At 40.3% G+C, this 21,085-nt stretch overlaps 1 protein-coding gene across 1 annotated transcript in view; it reads left to right on the top strand.

The window, feature by feature from the left end:
• Window positions 1-10,925: 10,925 nt before the first annotated feature.
• Window positions 10,926-21,085, top strand: part of LOC115177336 (eukaryotic translation initiation factor 3 subunit E) — a 52,212-nt gene continuing 42,052 nt past the window's right edge. Inside the window, exons 1-3 of the mRNA XM_029738027.1 lie at window positions 10,926-11,074; window positions 16,117-16,234; window positions 16,536-16,653. Of these exons, the coding sequence (XP_029593887.1) occupies window positions 10,985-11,074; window positions 16,117-16,234; window positions 16,536-16,653 (326 nt within the window). The 5' untranslated portion in view covers window positions 10,926-10,984. The remainder of the gene's footprint in view (window positions 11,075-16,116; window positions 16,235-16,535; window positions 16,654-21,085) is intronic.

Genomic DNA, 21,085 nt, shown 5'->3' with positions numbered 1-21,085 from the left:
GATCTCTGAGTCGTGTAACCACAAAGTGACCATCAGTCTACAAGCTCGAGAATAGTCAAACATATTTTGGGAACATGTTCAATGTATTTTGTTCATTTCTAAGGACTTATATATTTCTGCTGCTTCCATAGTTTTTTTCCTGCTATTAATATGAGTGTAATAAAAATTGGCAAAGACTCCAGCGGTGCTGGAGCATCAAGTCTAGGTCCAAGAGGCTTCTTAACAGCTTCTACCCCAAGCCATAAGACTCCTGAACACCTAATCAAATGGCTGTCCAGACTATTTTCATTGCCCCCCCCCCCCCCCCCCCCCCCTTCTTTTACTGCTACTCTCTGTTGATATCATCTATGCATAGTCACTTTGATAACTCTACCTACATGTACATATTATCTCAACTAACCGGTGCACCCGCACATTGACTCTGTACCCCCCTGTATATAGTCTCGGTATTGTTATTTTACTGCTGGTCTTTAATTACTTGTTACTTTTATTTCTTATTGTTATCTGTATTTTTTAAACTGCATTGTTGGTTGGGACTCGTAAGTAACAATTTCACTGTAAGATCTACACCTGTTGTATTCAGTGCATGTGACTAATAAAATGTGATTTATTATGATTGAGTGGTGGGGCGTAAACTGTCCGTTTGTATTGACATGAGAAGATTCACGGAAGTCAAATAATTTATGATTAATGGGAATGGTAAGAGAGGTAAGGACAAAATGTTACTTTAAGCATGGCTTGCTAAAAGGCTGTGTTTTAATTGAGCAGGCAAAGCTATCATGGATGTTCACTTTGAGGCAGCTGTTCAATCATTGGGGTAATTGAATCCTACTATCTGATGCATAGATTGCATCAGGTCCCTGTCTACTTAATTTAACAATTGACACTCAGAGCAGTCCACAGTTTCAACACCTGCAAAATCTCATTTTAATCCCTGCGGAGAGGATCATAACAGACTGGTTAGCATAAGAGTTATGACAGCGCTGGATATTGGACTAGATGTAAACAAAAGCAATGCATGCACTTGCTCTGACCCTTTCCCCCATCATACCCAGGTATTAAATCTGACAACGCTGATTTACACACTGCCTCCAATTATTATTCATGTAAACTGGGCCTAAAATTACCCTGTTTCAACCGACCACAAAACAGGGCTTAAACCTCTCCAGAGGTTTAGGTCTCTGAGCTCTGCAATGCTGCTCACAATAAATGTATATTAATCTTACACCTAGCTTTCATGAGGCCTGGTTAGATTTGTGGTTGTTACCAGGGAGGGCTGGAAAGGGGTCAGAGATGCTGTATAGTAACATGCTTAGTTTTGTAATTCATTTTCTTCTGAGGTAGGTTAAGCAGAATGTCGGCAGAAGAAGACTTGTGTGTTGAAAGCACATTTGAGATGCTGTGTTGTCCCTTTCTTTTCTTGATTTCCCTCTCAAGGGGCCTCTGACTGTCCCATGTCTCTGACTTTGTAAGTTACACGCCACACTCCACTACCACGTCACGCACTTGTTGAGGTGGACTCAGCACAAACTCACTTACAGAAACATTTCAGAATCCTGGATGTCATCCCTAGTACCGCTCACTGCACTGTAGATACTTTGTTAATGTTCTATTGTCTGAGGTCAACAGGACTATGTTTTTTTTACAGGACACTGCCATTGTAAAAAGGCAGAGCATGGTCATTATTGGGCAAGTACAAGTGTACAAGAGGACTATAAAATGTCATCATCTCTGTCAGGGATACAAAAATGAACATTATGTGCGGTTGAACTTACGTTCAGCTCAAACGATCCGTGGACTTGTAATTTTAAAGTCTGCACATGGCAGTCAGTTGATATGTGGTCGGGTTTTTGCTGGAAACCAAAATACTGAGGCGACCACATTAAAACAAGCAAACACTGTCCTTCAGGGTAAAGGGCTTTCCCTTCTCTGCCAGGGTGCTGTTAAAGGCCAGGGCCCTGTTCTCTTCCCGACCCGCACCAACGACCAGAAAAGACAGTGGGGCCTGACTCAGAGGAAAAGGCCATGATGGTAAAGGCCCTCTGTACCATGTACAGATTTAACAAGCTGTCTTTAACGTTGTCAGCATGAGATGCAGCTGTATCTGGAGGTAGTGAAAGAAAAAAAAAACATCTCAACATACGGCTGCTGTTTACCTAGGAGAGGGTCACTCTCAGCTAGAATGTCACGATGAGTAGAGATCAATAGCAACCGTCCTGAAAACCCAAATTGTACTCCTTGACTGCTGCTTACTTAGGTTTTCATGCTGCGAGAGCCCCACATATGGCGCATGACACAGGCAATACAATGAGTGTACAAAACATAAGATCACCTTCCTAATATTGAGTTGCACCCCCTTTTGCCATCAGAACAGCCTCAATTTGTCGGGGCATGGACTCTACGCTGTGTTGAAAGTGTTCCACGGGGATGCTGGCCCATGTTGACTCCAATGCTTACCACAGTTGTATCAAGTTGGCTGGATGTCCTTTGGGTGGTGGACCATTGTTGATACACACAGGAAACTATTGAGTGTGAAAAACCCGGCAGCGTAGCAGTTCTGTACCCCCCTGTATATAGTCTCGCTATTGTTATTTTACTGCTGGTCTTTAAATACTTGTTACTTTTATTTCTTATTCTTAACTGTATTTTTTTTAAACTGCATTGTTGGTTGGGACTTGTAAGTAAGAATTTTACCATAATACAACCATCACCTGTTGTATTCGGCGCATGTGACTAATAAACATGGGAAACTGTTGAGTGTGAAAAACCCAGCAGCGTTGCAGTTCTAGACTCAAACCGGTGTGCCTGGCACCTACTACCATGCCCCGTTCAAAGGCACTTAAATATTTTGTCTTGCCCATTCACCCCCTGAATGGCACACACACAATCCATGTCTCAATTGTCTCAAGGCTTAAAAATCCTTCTTTAACCTGTCTCCTCCCCTTCATCTACACTGATTGAAGTGGATGGAACAAGTGACATCAATAAGGGATCATAGCTTTCACCTGGATTCACCTGGTCAGTCTATGTCATGGAAAGAGCAGTTGTTCATAATGTTTTGTCCACTGAATATATTCTTTCCTTTCAGTCTCCTTTCCTTGTCTTCAAAAAGACAAGCTTACAGTAGAAACACTGTACAGGGATTATATTTTGATTTCTGACAGAAGCAATCAGAGTTGGCAATCACTAAAATGAACAGTTACGGCCTGAAAATTGATGTGGAGTTTAGGTGCTTTGCGGTTTTGAAACAGTTCCTGTTAGTTTCCAGCCTTTTCTTTATTTTTCACCGGTGTCATACGGTTGCGGAAAATGAAGACAGATGCAATTAGCAACAATGTTTGGGCTGAACCCTCTGGAGCCAGCTGTGCTGTGTCTGCTTTGAAAGCTGACTACAACCCCTGTCTGACCAAGTTGCTTTCAGCTCACCGCGAATCACTCTCTACAGATGACTTCAGCACACTCTGATGATCTCCTCTCCGTAGCACCCTTTCACCCTACCCTTAGCCTGCGTGAGAGGCCCAGAGCGGGAAAACTGTGGCCCATCACAATTTAGCTACCTCACTCTCTCACTCACTCTCCCTAGGTTTCAATGCCAAGAACAATATTCAGCTCAATGTCAGCCCCCGCACAAGTAATTGACATTACTCACACAGTTAGAAGCTCAGGATGTATGGCTCCCCTGACACCTAGTGTAGTAGCGTGATTGCTCATAGTGGAGTAGTGTATTACCACATGCAGTACATGATGTGTTGCTGGATTGGATTAATGTCCACCGTTCTTTCTCATTAAATTCATTTTAAACAAGTTTAACATCACCAGGCAAGAGAAGACTCTTAAAAGACTCATTCTCCATGTGTGTTCAGATGTGTTCACCCACAAGTAACCCACGGCAATTTAGGCATGTGTGAAATGTCCCATCAAGATATGGGTTTATTTTAGAGGTACAAAATCAACTAAATCCCTAATTAAGTATGAGGCTTGAAGCTGAATTCAGATTTCCTTGACTTTATCCTAGTAGTTAAGCAGTCTATTCAACAATAGTATGAGAGAAATGTTTTATCTTTCAATGCCAACCTTTATTTGATATTAATAAAAAGGTGCTTGATATAATGCTGCAACATGGAACATTATTTATTCTATATCAATTACTGTAATCTTAATGAAAGGATACAGATTCAGTCTTTGAATTTTGACTTCTCACGCACATATGATATGCCACACAGTGACCAATCTGTCATCTACTGTAGAGAGCCTCTTTAATGTTTGGATGTTGATTTCCTCATATAACTTTATACTGGCACTGATTAAGGAAAATAAGTTTACTCTGAGTAGAGCCTAAATTTGAGTATCCTTTAAGAGCTACCCTCACAGATGGTGGCCCTTCTCAGTAACGGTATCCTGAGCAGTAGTGGTCTGACCTTTAGCCCAAAGCTATTGCTACAGCTTGAAACATGGAACACTTCTACATCCTCCCGGGGGTCAGAGTTGAGGTTTACCATTTAGAGAAGTTATGGCCCTTTTCATTCTCATAATTACTTTCCTCCAATTGTTTTGAGACTGGTTTTCTTCTGAGCCTTCAACTAAGTTACATAAATATATGCAACCGAAATCATTCCAGAAATTCAGAATCCAGATGAAGAAGTATAAATGAATCCCATCCCTTCTTCGGCAGAAGCCATTGCTAAATTGCATGCTCATGGAGTTATTGGATTTCACATTTCTTTTCCAGTAAGAATGTCCATGACCACACATTTGGAGATAACACGGCATTCCCTGTAATGTCATGTTTTCAGAGAAAATTGCAGAGGGGAAATCAAGCAATGCATATCATGAGGAGTGAGCATGGGAACAGTGTTTGGTGAGGTACTGTAGGGTTGGGTCCGAGCAGGTCAAATATTCTCTCTCTTCTTCTGAGTGGATAATATTACTGAAGTGTACTAGCTACAGGATTTCAGCATCACATGAACATACATCCTTACAACACACACACAAACACACATATACACCCACAACTTCTCCTCTATCTTTCCTAAGACATAATATGACACGTGGCCATGTGAGGATTCTCTGGGGTTAGAAAAATATTTACATGTTACTCTTGGTGTAAAAAGTTGACATGTGCTGTGCAGATGCTCTGCCATGCTTGGTGCAACTGGGTGCCTTGCCTGTGAGTTTGTATTGTTTTCTAGCCCCCTGGCTCGGTCGATAACCCCGATCCCACTGCCATCGAATCGGACGCTGCTGATGTCAGCATTGGGCTCTGGATCAGGAGTGTGGGACGCTGATTTATAACCTGACACAGACTGCGCGCGAGGTGATGCATATCTAAAAGAATAATTGAAATTCATGAGATACTGGCATTCAGATTGAGAGGAGATGCTTGGCTTTGCAACATCCAGCATAGAGACATTTGTCTTCAGATAGTTTTGATTTATTTTTTGACAGATAATAGAGAGAAGAGAGGCTGGTGGTGGGTGTCTTTGGCACTGCCTGCCTTCATCCCTCTCTTGGAATCGTTGACTGAGGAGGTTTTCAGAGAACTACAGAGCTGAGGTTTTCATGGAATCCCTGGCTTATCACTATTGGCCCTTTAAGTTGATCCAGTTAGGAAAAGCTGAAAAGTATTTATCCTCTGAAAGACACACACATCAAGAGCTGGATAATTTTTCTGCATGCTGAAATATGTTGTTGTTTCTGACAGCATCTATTGGCATTTATTGGACTGGGATATACTGACAGATGGATCATGTGTGGCCACAAACCCACACAGTCTCCAAAGGACTCCGCCTATAGCGTTCACAACATTTTTCTTTTATTTCAAGGAAACAGAAATGAGCATGTGGATCTGTGTATTTACGGTAGTTATCGGTGTAGTGTTTTACAAGGCTCCACTCTGGATCACTTTCTTCATTAGAATGGCTGTGTGATATTTCTGTGTCTTGCTGGGATCTCCTCATTAGTTGTGTGTTTTTGCCTTTTCTACATGGTTCGGTTGACCGAGAAGCACCTTGGCAGTGGTCGACTAGACTAAGATACAGTCAGAAATATAGCCCAGCCTATATAGCTAATTTGGAGACCACCCTGCCTCCCACACAGAGATTGACTGTGATGCAGAACAACGGGGAGGTTCAACTTTGTGTTTAAACAATAACTCCCCACAGCTACAGGCTGAACTGAGGCGCATGCAGCGGCCTTGCAATACACCGAGAGAGAGTGTGGTCTCAGGCCCTCCAGCTGGAAAGGTCTGCTTTGGGTTGACCCCAACGTCCTGGTGCTGTCTCCAGAGTCTGGCTCCAAGGTTCCAGTTTCTATCCTAGTCTGTCAAGATCTTGGACTAGGCCCTCCAGTTCTGGACGGTCCAGACTGAAGCACAGACTGAAGCACATCTAATGAGAGAACAAAATAAATGAGGGGTAAATAATTGTGTGTGCACGTTTATTTTAAATGCTAGTAAACCTAAGTGCATGTTCTTTAACCGATTGCTGCCCACACCCTCCTGCCTGACTAGCATCACTACTCTGGACGGTTCTGACCTAGAATATGTGGAGAATTACAAATACCTAGGTGTCTGGTTAGACTGTAAACCCTCCTTCCAGACTCACATTAAGCATCTCCAATCCAAAATTAAATCTATAATCGGCTTCCTATTTCACAACAAAGCCTCCTTCACTCATGCCGCCAAATTTACCATTGTAAAACTGACTATTCTACCGATCTTTGACTTCGGCGATGTCATTTACAAAATAGCCCCCAGTACTCTACTCAGCAAACTGGATGTAGTCTATTACAGTGCCATCCGTTTTATCACCAAAGCCGAATATACTACCCACCACTGCGACCTGTATGCAATAGTTGGCTGGCCCTCACTACATATCCGTCGCCAAACCCACTGGCTCCAGGTCATCTATAAGTCTATGCTAGTTAAAGCACTGCCTTATCTCAGCTCACTGGTCACTATAGTAACACCCACCCGTAGCACGCACTCCAGCAGGTATATTGCACTGGTCATCCCCAAAGCCAATACTTCCTTTGGCCGCCTTTTTTTCCAGTTCTCTGTTTCCAATGACTGGAACGAATTGCAAAAATCTCTGAAGCTGGAGTCTTATATCTCCCTCTCTAACTTTAAGCATCAGCTGTCTGAGCAGCTTACCGATCACTGTACCTGTACACAGCCAATCTGTAAATAGCACACCCGACTACCTCATCCCCATATTATTACTTACCCACTTGCTCTTTTGCACCCCAGTATCTCTACTTGCACATCATCATCTACACATCTATCACTCCAGTATTAATGCTAAATTGTAATTATTTTCACCTCTAGGGCCTATTTATTGCCTACCTCTCTACTCTTCTACATTTGCACACACTGTACATAGATTTGTCTATTTTTCTTGTATTTTGTGTTATTGACTACGTTTGTTTATGTGTAACTCTGTGTTGTTGTTTTTGTCGCACTGCTTTGCTTTATCTTGGCCAGGTCGCAGTTGTAAATGTGAACTTGTTCTCAACTGGCCTGGTTAAATAAAGGTGAGAATATTTTTTTTTTAAATAAAAATAATGTATGCTAACACCTCTCAGTGTCAAAAAGGGGCAGAGTGCGTAGGCGTGTATTCTGCATTCACAAGTACATTCTGAGGAGCCTGCATCACACAGTTTCCACACAGAAGTAGTAAAGAAAGTAGCAACATCCGGTACTACTAGGGCTACTATTGAGAATAGTTCTGCCTTCCGCAGTCACGTTACCACCCATTTCCATACACAGTGAGGCAATACACTGAGTGTACATTGAGCTCACATTGAGGGCATATATATTTGGATGTCAACTGTGCACACATGAGCATGGGCTGTGAGCTATGAGCTCACTCATCGCATCAGTAAAGTACAGTAGCCCTATAAAAGAATAACATTCAAAATGTGGTCTGCCCTGAAGTCTATAGACTTCAGAGCAGTGTTCAGGTCCAAGAAAGGCTCAGGTTCAGTAACCTCAAATGACTAACGCGGGCAGGTCCCCTTTTGCTGTGTAAGTGTTTCCCTCTAGTTGGAACCTCGATGTGTTAATCACCTTAGCTCTCACAGTTTCCTAAAACTTCCACCAAGCCACAATTGGGTATGATTCACTGTAAAACACATAGGCCTAATTCTGCTTTTCAGAGTAAGGAAATAACCCGCTGAAAGGATCCAGCAAGGGAAGGTAATCACAGCTTTTTGCGTGACTCTGAAACCTGATAGATGTTTATTTGGGGTAAATTGTGTAGTTTGTGTGATGACTTTTATCAAATGAAATTTGCATGCCACATAATTCAAATCCAGCACAGTATCCCCTTAGTGTCCTACTAGGGGGAAATGTGAATAGCTTCTGAAATAAAAAAATGTTCCCTTCAACAGAAAACTGATTCCATCTTAAGAGAGAGTATTCCCTTGCTTGAATTTTCCCAACTTACTCCCTAGGGCACCTTCATTAAAAACACTGGCTGGTTGAAATAAGAGAAAACAAAACAATTTAGTGTTTGAATCACTCTTTCAAACACAAGATTCTTTGCCAATTATAATTTAGCTTGTGCTATTTAACCTATGTGTTACGGATGACCGCTGGGCCAAAGGGATTCGTAACACTATGGTTGAAACATATTTATTGGCTGTTGTTTGCAAATGTTAGGTTTTGCCTTCTCGAGATTAATTAGAACATTTCTGTACCATGGTGTGTTTTGTTGGGTATGTTAAATAAAATAGGTCAAATACAAAATCTGCAATCAAAGTTGGAAGAGAAGTACCAATCATATCAGGGTTGGTTGTCATAATATTTACACTTTCACTTCGCAAAAATATATCCCTATATCTTACGATTAAAAAAACTGAGGAAGACAAATCTTTACATAAAAAATATAAAAGACTAAACAGTGCACTTCTTCTGAGTAAAACCAAACCACTTAGTAATAGCTGGTAATTTCTTCATAATAAAGCATGAATAATTGTTTCACAGGCATTTTCATGGACAGACTCCCAAGTAGTAAAACTGTCAAATAAGTGAATATGCAGAATTTGTCAAAGCACTAAACAAATTTGGCGCCATTTTCACAAAAGGAATGCTGTTCAGTCAGTGGTGATCCAAATGATAAAAAAAAGATTAGGCTATATCATAAAACAAAAAAAGCTATTTTTAGAGTGAAGTCAGTGCTAGGCCTATAAGTATGTGAGCCAAATGGAAGTGTGGCTGCCAAATGGAGGCATGTTTGTCTTTTTGAAATATGGGTCTATTATTTGGCAAATATTTTATCCACCACAGAACTGGCTGGGTAAATATAGTTTACCATTGGCCAAAATAATGCAAAATGATCAGTGTGTCAGTTATTGATGATTGTGAGAACTCAACATACAATGTTGAATGAAATTAAAGGTTTAAATTGCTCCCTGAACAAAATAACAAACTAGCGAGCATCTAGAGATCAAATTACAGGGACATTTGTTAAATTTGTGCAAAAACAATCAAATGAACAATACAATTAAAAGATCTGAAATATATTTTACTCAAAAAAACCTTACTCAAAACTCTTGGGCAGAGGACACAAAGGAGCAGTGCTGGTGTTTTACTGAACTTTTTTTTCTTCTTCTTCAAGTTTTAAAGATCACTGACTTTAAGTCAGGGCTGGCTGTGTCTGAAGCACCCAGTAAAACAGCATCGGACATGGTGAGTGGTGTCTGTTTATGACTAATTTCTAGCTGCAGTCGGAGCTTCCTAGTAACAAGGGGGCAATTGTTTGGGGCTATAGGACAGTGCCATGTGGTTGTCAAGCAAACAAGGTAGTAGTGGAACCTATTAGAGATGGACCATTTAGTATCTGATATTTACTCTTCACTGCTGGGTATGGCCAACACATGGGCATTTTTATGAGGCATCTGCTGAAGTGAGGAAAAAAGGGTTTGCTTTTGCTGGGTAGTCAAGACCCTAATAACTGTGTAGGCAGGCAGAAAACCAAAATGTTTAATTAGCCTTATTATTATTATTTAATCAGCCTTATTATTGTTATTTAATCGTGTCTATGTTTATTTAAATCTGTGTTTTCCCATGTGCTTTATTTCATTGTGAAGAGTCAGTCTTTGAGCTTGGTGAACTCTATTAGACACTTCTCTGTTGGAGAAATATTGGTGGGTTCTGGGGAGGCCCAATGTTTTCAATTTCAACAAGTTCACTTGGCAAAGAACTCCCTCTTCATAAATGACATGTTTCATTGTATCAACACTACAGTGAAATGATGGTAGTCTTGAAAGGTTTACTACATAGTCATGCTTCCTTTTGAGTGGGCGTATGCAGGAGAAAAGCTGAATACACATTTCCATATGAGCACACCACATTATAAAATATCTTCATGAGACAGCCCTGCAAGTCACAAGAGAAGGAGAAGAGAAGAAGAGAAGACAGCCCTGCAAGTCACACTCACAACACAAGTTCAACAATATTAACTAATTGGTTGCCAAAGGGATAACTTAATAATACTCTAATTGCAAAGTCTAATTTGAAGAAAATTTCTTCATGCACATGCCATTATCAGGAACAATTAAAAAGAAATAAACTAAATTAGGACGTAAAATTGTAAGACAGTATTTTCACTTACCCACAAGGTACTTTATCAGTGTTATACATTTGGTTTATTAGTTGAAGCCTACTCAATCCACTCATTGGTTTTATCTTGTGTGCAAAACTGTCTAAGAAAAAAATAACATCTTGAATATGAATCTTGAACGCTACAATTAATCTTCAATGCTACAACGTGCCTCCAATTCGCTTTGTTGGAACAGCCAGTTAAAATAATGTACAGTATAATTAGACATGGTCATTATCGTCGTCATGCTCATTGAAATAGTAGTTAATAATAGTTAATAATCAATATGGCCAATCCGTGCAGGTACTGATGCTGAACGTGACGCTGATTGGTCATTTACGTAACACGTTCTCGCGTCTACTTCCTCCTCTCGCGCGGTGAAAATGGCGGAGTACGACCTCACCACCAAAATTGCCCATTTTTTGGACCGACATCTCGTCTTTCCTTTGCTGGAATTCCTTTCTGTCAAAGAGGTAAATGCGTGTGTTATGTTAAGTTGTACCTACAATCTAAGTTTTCGGTAGAAGTGTGTCAATTACCCATGTAAATAATGTAAACGCCACGTGCGTGAAAGAGTCGCCCATGAATTGGGGCCTCGCGCTGTTTCAGGGCCAACAGCACAGACAGCTGAACTAGCTTGCTGGCTAGCACATGCTTCGTCTGTTAGCTAGCTATATTGGTTATTTAGTAAACGCTATGTTGGTGTCAGTTTGATATAAACGTATTGTATAACCTTAACTTCAGCACAAGTTAGCTAACTTTATTTGTTTAAACCTAGGCTAACTGTAGTTAGCTAACTAACGTTAACCGGCACTGGCGCCTGCTGCTAATTTAATTATGCTAACGTTACTTATCTGACTAGCCTAGTGAACGAACATTTGCTACGTGCATTGAGCTTTTATTTTTCAACATTGCTATCTGCAGATCTTGGTAACATGACTCCTAGATGCTAGCGAGATCCTCGTCTCGATGATATATTTAACTATAGTAGTGTGTCCTTGTCAACTGGGTATCGCGTTAACTGTTATTGTTGTTAGTTAGCTGGCAAGAAAGGTTGCTGACTAGTTAACTGTAAACACTAGATATGCATTTAAAGTAACGTTACCACAAGGCAATAACATATATTCACGATGCCCAGAGCTTACCCGTGACGTTGCACAACGATTGAAGTTAATAAAGGGCCATCCACACCAAGGACCATAACAAAAAATTATACATAACTCGAAACCTTGGCGAGCATCCACACCAGCGGTAGGATGGAAAATAGAACGAGTCACAATTCCCCCAAAGCTGAAAAATGGCAGAAGAACGTTGGCTAAGCTGGAACACCAGCTGAACGTTTTTGACTCGAGTGACAATTAGAATTCCATTTTGCCTATGTCTAAATGTCACCCAAAAAATGTATCCCTTTTTATTTTACCACTATAGTCTGTTCTTAGGACTAAACTGAAAAAGAACGTGTGTAGAAAGTAAACATCAGCACCTCGATGCTGCCAAGTGTGCTTATGTCAGCATTTTTTATTTGTTTTATTTAACATTTTATTTCGTTAGGCAAGTCTGTTAAGAACTCTTATTTACGATGATGGCCAGCAAAAGGCCTCCTGTTGGGTCAGGGATTCAAAATATATAATTATAGGACTAAAAACATCACAACAAGAGACAACACCACCATAGAAAGACCTGAGATGACAACATAGCAAGGCAGCAACACATGACAACACAACATGGTAGCAGCACAAAATATGGTACAAACATTATTGGGCACAGACAACAGCACAAAGGGCAAGAAGGTAGACAACAATCACAACACATAAGGAAGTAAGAAAGAAATGGCTATTTCTGTTCTAGTGATAGATGAAGGCAGAGTACGGTGCCCAGCCTTACATAATTAGAATAGAGAGATTCCCATGTTTAAAATGGTGTACAATTTGTAAAAATCTAAATATACATGTTGTGAAATATTTGGTTAAATAAACAGACATACCGATATTTCCCTTCGGGAAACAATGGGATGACCTGAGTAATTTTTTGTTGTTTACATTTAAACTACAGCGACGTGGGCAGGTCTCATTACCAACAATAGCAAAGCAGGCATTATGACGTAGAACAATAGGCTGGGAATAGAACGTTCGAAAGGTGAGTTGGTGCTATGGTGCTCAATAGAACTAATAGGAGCTGGCAGGGTGAAAAATGCCCTAAAATAAGGCCTGTTTTTTTTGTGATTACTTCAAAACTACGGCAAGCAGCTATGACATTTTTGTAATATTATGAAACGGGGTTCCACAGCGATGCAATGAACTAGTTTTTATCAGAAAAAAGCATTCTTAAAAATTTCATCCAGCCTACCAGCATATTGTTTATCATTCTGCAGGACACCTGCCACTCATTCAACACATCCTACTACACGCTGTAGGCCTTTTAATAAGGTGTTAACACAAGACCATCTAGTGCTTCAGGGTGTATTCATTGTCCATAGTGACAACTGCACATAATACTTCAATGGACATGTAATATAGAAACTCATATTTTAAATTTAGTTATTCAAAAACAAATGCTGTTTAGCCACTTGTGGCTTGCAATTGAATTCCATTTTTCTAATGATTTGTCAATTTGTTTGGATCTTTTTCGCTGTGCTCATGTCTGACCTGTGCGACAGTTCATTTGGCCTAGGCCTGTTTTACATTTAGCAAGAGCAAGCCTCCTTCACTCAAGGAAAAGGCTATTAGGCCTAGTATAAATAAAAAAATATCCTGTAGCTTTTCCTGGGATTTCATGTGAAGGGAAATGGTGGAGAGGCTTGAATAGCCTACTGCGCACGGAAACAGCTGGGAGAGAGGCTAGAGATGTGTAGCTGAAGTAAGAAGCTAGATATTTGGCCATTCATTAGCTAAGTAAATAGGTTTATAAATATTTACCTGTCAAAGTGCAAGGGGGAAAAGTTAGCCGACTAGGAAATGGCAGATCTGTGCATTCAACCAGGCTGCGCTCTGCAGTCCCGGACACTCAAAGCTCCACTATTGATTAGGCCTACTTTTTTAGAATATACAATAATTTTACATAGGCTACAACAACACAGTGGAATGTATTATTATGAAGTGAACTCACAATTGTCTAGGGCTGTAAACTGCGATGATGTAGGCTAATTTGAATAACCGCTCAAACATACTGTTTTGAATACTTCATGACAAAATAACTGCGTACAGCCTATGCCTGATTATGCAACCATTTGGATCAGTTATGGGTTTGTTCTCCGCAGTTTAAAGGAATACTTCGGGATTTTGGCAATGATGTCCTTTACCTACTTCCCCAGAGTCAGATGAGCTCGTGGATATCATTTTTAGATTGAAGTTGCCAGCGCAATTGCAAACTAGCGTTAGTGCAATGACTTGAAGTCTATGGGTATCTGCTAGCATGGTTCCTTCATACTGGACACAGAGACAACAATGGTTTTCACCAGGCAAAATCCCATAGTTGGAACTTAAAGGTCCAGATGGGTACATCAGCAGGCCATCACTCACACTCTCTCGCTCTCCTTACAAACTCCGCTATTCTACATTCAGCAAGCAAGTGCATGCTGGAATCACTCCTAGATAGGCTAGTAGTAAATTAAATGCTCAAGTTAAGTATACCACAATAGCTTGTTGTCTAGCTTTTCCTGGGACTCCAAGAGCTAAGGGATTAGCTGTAGCTGAGAGGCCAGGTGCGTAGTTGTGCAAAGAGGACCGTGAAGACTGACGAGATGTGTAGCTTAAGTTAGAAACGAATGCAACTCATCACCTACTATTAGATTAGTTAATTAGTCACATACACAGGGTTGCACATGTCATTACAGGGTACAGTGAAATTCTTGGGGGGAGGTCTTGAGTTTACAAGGTCCAGAAAGGCATACTAGCAGGACAGTCGTGTATTTTGTCAGGATGTATTGGCGTTAAAATGGGATTGCCATCGGAAAATATGGCCTTCTGTTTGTCGTGGCTCATTGTCCTCCCAAATTTTACTACAATTAATGTGGCCACAAATATGCTCACACATGCTCAGTTATTCAGGAAAGCTCACTGTGCGCTTTGCCTTATCTCCTCTCAGGGCAGCCTCGCACAGCTAGAACCAAGAACACTTCAATAGAACACTTTTTTTTGATTGGTTGTCATTGTTTTATCGTTGGAGGGACAGAAAAAAAAATCGCTCTGAAAGTGATCCAAACGATAGCTCTTATCATTCTCCGCTCTTTTTGTCGTTATTGTGTGAACTCTCCTGTTAATTTGAATTATAACAAAAAATGATATAAATATGGTCCTTGGTGTGGACGGCTCTTAAGTTATCGTTTTTAGTCAAAGTATGATGTATTTGAGCTTGAAGTGGGAAATCCAAAGTGGGGTGATTTAAGATTTTTTTCTCTTTCCCCTACGATATGACGTGCTAAAAATGTTCTGTCCTTTTTTCTTTTCGGGTCCTTGTATTTATTTGAATGTTACCACCCACCAGCATGGCATTGTTTTTATTAATCAGAAACACCAGCAAATTAAAATAAGGGGTGCAAACTTGTTGGGTAATTTATGCTGGTCTGTATTCCCCCAAAATGTGTATGACCATTTCATAAATGTGTGATATGATTGAATTTTACAACCCTGCTCCCAAGATGAATGGTTATTACCACTAAAGTATTGCTTCACCACTTTGATTGGTGCAGCTAGACCACAAGTGTCTATCCTGTAATGAACAGGCACCTGCAAAATAAAATTCAACGAACATGTATCTGTTTTGCTGTTACATTTGTATTGGTGTTTTGTGTTAAATGTAATTTGCGACGTGCGTCAGTCATTGTCGCCTATCATTTCACTTCCCCTGTGAGAACCATGTGATTACTTTTCTTTGGTGTACCCCAACCAACCTACCCAAAGTCGCACCATGTGCGGTATAATGTAAAAAAAACTTGTCTTGTGGAAGATGCGAGGAGAATAACAATTGATGTTGAAGTCAAAGATACTGGTTTCCATCTGTGATGAGGTTTTCAGTCTAGCCAGCTGGCTAATCTTTTGAATAAGATATATTAAAAAAAATAAACGAGCAACAGAACGTTAGCTAGCTAGATAAGATTAGCAAGATGTCTAGCTAAGGTTAGCATGCTAGCTAGCTACTCTAGCACTTGTCAGTTCTGTATTTTCTTCTCCACTCCATGTGGAAATCACCACAGCGTTCTTTTCCAGCTCCAATTCATGAATATTTACACGTAGCTTGCATCATTCTTCGCGGTGTAACCAAAACAAGCATTTACGCTCTAGGGCAGGAATTATGTCAAAATGAGGGCGGCATTGCCCTCTGCTGGGCGACGTTAACAACCAGGCGTCCATTACAGCTAAACATGTTTTCTAAATTCGTTAGTCAGGTTAGAAGCTGAATTCCTTACATCTGTCATTGTCAGCCGTTCTCTTAAACTGGGTTGTCAAAGTCAAGGATTTGAAACTGTATATTCCAAAAGAACCCAATTTCCCACCTTTTTAACCATTTCCACTTTCAGATCTACAATGAGAAAGAACTGCTTCATGGAAAATTGGATCTCCTTAGCGAGACCAACATGGTGGACTTCGCCATGGATGTTCACAAAAACCTCTTCCCTGAGAAAGAGATCCCCGCCAGTAAGTAGACTGCACACTGCTTGGTCTACCTCCTAAAATGTTTGTTAAAGAAACCGGTACAGTGATATGGGTTATGCATGGTTGTTTACACTATTGTTTACACTTATTGATGGAACAATCACAAGATGGCGGCAGAACTGATTGCACACCATCCCCCTCACATTTTACAGTCATGACTAATACAATCCTCACTGTCCCAAAAACTAGTATAAACAGTCATCTTTAATGTTTCATTTAATGGCATTTTCCTGAGTAATGCCTTGGTCAAAGCCTCTAATGGTTTCTCTATGTCCATGTGAAGCCCTAAGGGAGAAGAGGATCACTGTGGTGGCTCAGCTGAAGCAGCTGCAGGGTGAGACAGAACCCATTGTGAAGATGTTTGAGGACCCAGAGACCACCAAACAGATGCAGTCAACCAGGTTAGTTAGAACCTCCTGCCTCACCACTTGACGGATGGATGGTTTAGGAGTTGTCATTTGCATTGTATAGATGGTCCATCATTAACAATGCCATTTTTTGGGGTCCCACATTTTTTGAGGTCCCACAGTAGTTTTTTTTCTGGCTGTTGTAAGATTCTCTTACTTTGCAGGCTTACGGAATGAAGTTCAAGTGGCATATAATTGAGATGATGGTAATAAAAAAAATTGGTATGCCTACATTTTGGATACAATTATTTCCCGAGAGTGGCTTTAGGGTTACATCTTGCAAACGCAGACGAGGAGACCGATGCACAATGCTGCGGTGAATGTTAAGGACATTTGGTCTGTGCTGACTTTGCCGTGATTAAAATAGTTTGGTTAAACTCAAGTCCTCATTCTTTACTTGGCTTCTTGGCAGGAGTGAGTTCAGTTCATCAAAGGACACTTCTCATCCACTTGCCAATCTAGAAGTCTTTGTTAAAGGTTTGGGTTTAAAACATGTTTATCAAAGCAGGCGTTTTATACTGACCGTTATGCCATTGTAATGGGAGTTTTGAAGCCTTGTGAATGTGAATTAACTTTTTGGAGTGCAGTCTGTACTTTTTTTTTTTTTTCTTTTTTTTTTTCTCCCCCCAATTCAGATTTCCGTTTGAGTAATCTCTCTTCATAGGCAGGATCATGTTTCTCTCTTGTTATGCGGGGATTCGTTTTGATACCGTAGGATTTGTAGAACAGTACAAGACATGTCCCGGGTCACCAAAAAACTCTTCACAAAACCAAAAGGGCAAGCCATGCCAATTTTAGCGTACTGCGCAAATATCTGCTAAAGTTACTCTGGATGCGGTAGTGTGTTTTTGATGTAATTTTGGATTTATATAGCGGATCATCCCTGACCTGAAATGGCAAAGAGGTTCAATATTTAAATCCCCAAGTCCTATCTTTTTGGGATAATACTGTGTGATAATGGTTTGTGTTGGAGAGAGACTGTCTTTTTAGGTGCATTTTATGCCGTCATACCTCATAGGCCTGCCCTCAACTTAATATCTCTAAGAAGCAAATCCAATATAGCTTAGGCCTAGCCAATAAATGCTTAAAATTGTCGTTCACTTTCTGGATTATTTTTGCAATGTTTCTGATCCATGTTCATAGGTTGAGGAAATTAAACAATTCTATGGATCTTGAGTTTGTCAACTTCCATAGCTTCTTTGCTCTTTTTGGTGCAGAAGGTGGTGGTGGTAGTAATGCAATGCTGTTTACCTTTTTTGAAGGGGTATTCAAGGCACAATGTAGACCTTTACATTTGGATATGTGGATTATCTTGCCGTTGTTCCTGTGGGGACTGTGGCTTGAAAGGCAGTTGTGGATGTGAGAACCTGAGTCAGGTCTTGGTGAAGCCTATGGCTGTTGTGGTGACCATATTACCACCACACCGGTGGTCATGAGTCATGAAGGCAGTCAAGTTCAACCTGACTGCTTAGTCACGGTAGTTATGCTTCTCCAAGTGCGGATTCTGCTGATGGTCATTAGTAGCCTACCAAACTCGCTAATTGCCTGGTATTCAGCATTCTATTGCCCCTCTAATCACTCTTACATCAATGCAAATCTAATCAAACACTTAATGAGAGCTCATATTGTCCAACATTTCTTTAGGCTATGCAATTGCGTGAGAACCGTGATGGGCTCAATTAAAATAAAAAAGATTCCCATCAGCTTTCTATAGGCTAAGCCTACTATTTATTTCTCAACTTTCCTAATATTAGGCACATTTCTTTGCTTTAAAACAGGAGTATAGCCTTCCTGGCTGGGATGAAAGTGAACCACGGGAAAAGCGTCCTCCATTCGCTATTTAATGGCATAGGTGACTTTATTTATCCTGCCTCTTTCGAGACAGAATGGATCGGTACGCACGAACAATAAATGATTAGGCTATTTTGTCACATTAAAGCGGGACACAGCCAGTTAAATATCAGGGTGGCAAATTCAAAACCAACAATGTCATAATTCAACTTTCTCAAACATACAACTATTTGACACCATTTTAAAGATGCACTTCTCCTTGATGTAACCACATTGTCCGATTTCAAAAGGGCTTTACAGCAAAAGCAAAACATTAGATTATGTTAGAGTACATAGACAAATATAATCGCACAGCCATTTTCCAAGCAAGGACATGTGTCAATAAAACCCAAAACACAGCTAAATGAAGCACTAACCTTTGACGATCTTCATCAGATGACACTCCTAGGACATTGTTACACAATACATGTATGTTTTGTTCGATAAAGTTCATATTTATATCCAAAAACAGAATTTTACATTGTCGCGTGATGTTCAGAAAATGTATTCCCACCAAAACGTCTGAATGGGCACATCAATTTACAAAAATACTCATCATAAACGTTGACAAAATATATAACAATTATTTAAAGAATTATAGATAGACTACCCCTGGATGCAACCGCTGTGTCAGATTTTAAAATAGCTTTACGGAGAAAGCACATTTTTCAATATTCTGAGTACATAGCTCAGCCATCATGGCGAGCTATTCAGACACCCGCCAAGTTCGGGGCAACCTAAACTCAGAATTAGTATTAGAAATATTCTCTTACCTTTGCTGATCTTTGTCAGAATGCACTCCCAGGACTGCTACTTCAACAAGAAATGTTGTTTTTGTTCCAAATAATCCATATTTATGTCCAAATACCTCTGTTTTGTTCGTGCGTACAGATCACTTATCCAAAGGCATAACGCGTGAGCGCGGAACCAGAGACAAAGTCAAAATGTTCCATTACCGTACTTAGAAGCATGTCAAACGCTGTTTAAAATCAATCTTTATGGTATTTTTAACGTAACATTGCGATAATATTCCAACTGGACAATAGCGTATTCATTCAAGGAGAAAAAGAAGGAACAGTGTGCTCGCGTGACTGCGCATATCCAATCCCTTTGTTGCAGACCACTCAGTAACTGAGCTCCTTTCTGAAGGCTTTAGACAGCCAATGGAAGCCATAGGAAGTGCAACGTAACCCCACAGATACTGTAGTTTTGAAAGGGACAAGAAAGAACTACAATTCTCAGATCCTCCACTTCCTGGTTGACTTTTTCTCAGGTTTTTGCCTGCCATATGAGTTCTGTTATACTCACAGACACCATTCAAACAGTTTTAGAAACTTCAGTGTTTTCTATCCAAATCTACTAATAATATGCATATTCTAGTTTCTGGGCCAGAGTAGTAACCTGTTTAAATTGGGTACGTTTTTCATCTGGCTGTGAAAATACTGCCCCCTAGCCCAGACAGGTTAAGTGCTTGTCCAATTGTTAATGAGACTGATGTGATCACACAGAGCCTACACAATAAAACTAAGCAGAGATCATACTGTTCATGCAACTTTTTTCAAATCATCAATAGTCACCCCATGCAGCGTTAGAATGTATTACAAATCCCTGTGTGTATCACATCTAAAGTTACATAAATAACTCTAAGCATATAGGATTATCTGTTTCTTTGTTTACCGCTCAACACCGACTAGCCGCATGTGCGCACTCCCTCAAATCGTTTGCAGAGAATATCCTTTCTATATTTTCCAATTGTATTCCTCATGCTATAAAATAATGCTGTGGAATTCACAGCCATATGGCATAGCCATATCTGTACCTAACATAAGGACTACTCAGAGTATGCTTTTCTGTTCTCCTGAATTAGACGTCATTTAAAATGAAATGATGTATTTATTGTGAAGGTGTAAGCTATATTACATGAAATTATTAGGCTTTTTAAAATGTAGATGTTCCAAAGGTCTGCATTAGTGGCTTGTAGGCTTCCAGACGATGCTAAATGTGTATGTTAATTAACAGTCAATTACTGTGAGACCAGCAGTTATTTGCTTGACAATTTTCGTGACCGCCGCAGCCCTACTAAAGACTATGTAATCCACATGGAGAGATTGATAACTTGGATTAATCACTGAGGTCAGGACTGTGATCCCACAGTGCTCAGCGGAGATGCATTCCCCTCTACAGGGAACCTTGTCACCCAGGAGCTACCGGAGTCAATCTGTCTTTTATTAGTTTCTAGGCAGGAGATGGTGAGAACTGACAAAATTACATATAGCATACAGGGAGACATTTAACTGTTTCCCGATAAATTGAAAGAAAGGCAAGTGAAATGTTATCCCGGAAACCACCGTTCATTCACATTGACTCTAGTTCAGGTGTTTATCTTCATTTAGCAACTCACATCAAGAAATTAACTGAGCAACTAGATCTGCAGTAATCACAGAATTCTCAACAGATCCCATCGTTATATTGTCTCATTTCCATTCTTGCCCTCTACACACGTGCATGCCGCGCACACAAACTCTTGATTACTGAAATGACAGTCTCATTAAAAACTATGTAGGCAAGCTATATTCCCTGCCAAAATCACAACAGA

This window comes from Salmo trutta, chromosome 37, assembly GCF_901001165.1.
Source record: "Salmo trutta chromosome 37, fSalTru1.1, whole genome shotgun sequence".
Taxonomy (NCBI): Eukaryota; Metazoa; Chordata; class Actinopteri; order Salmoniformes; family Salmonidae; genus Salmo; species Salmo trutta.
This window is presented reverse-complemented; position numbering and strand designations above follow the sequence as displayed.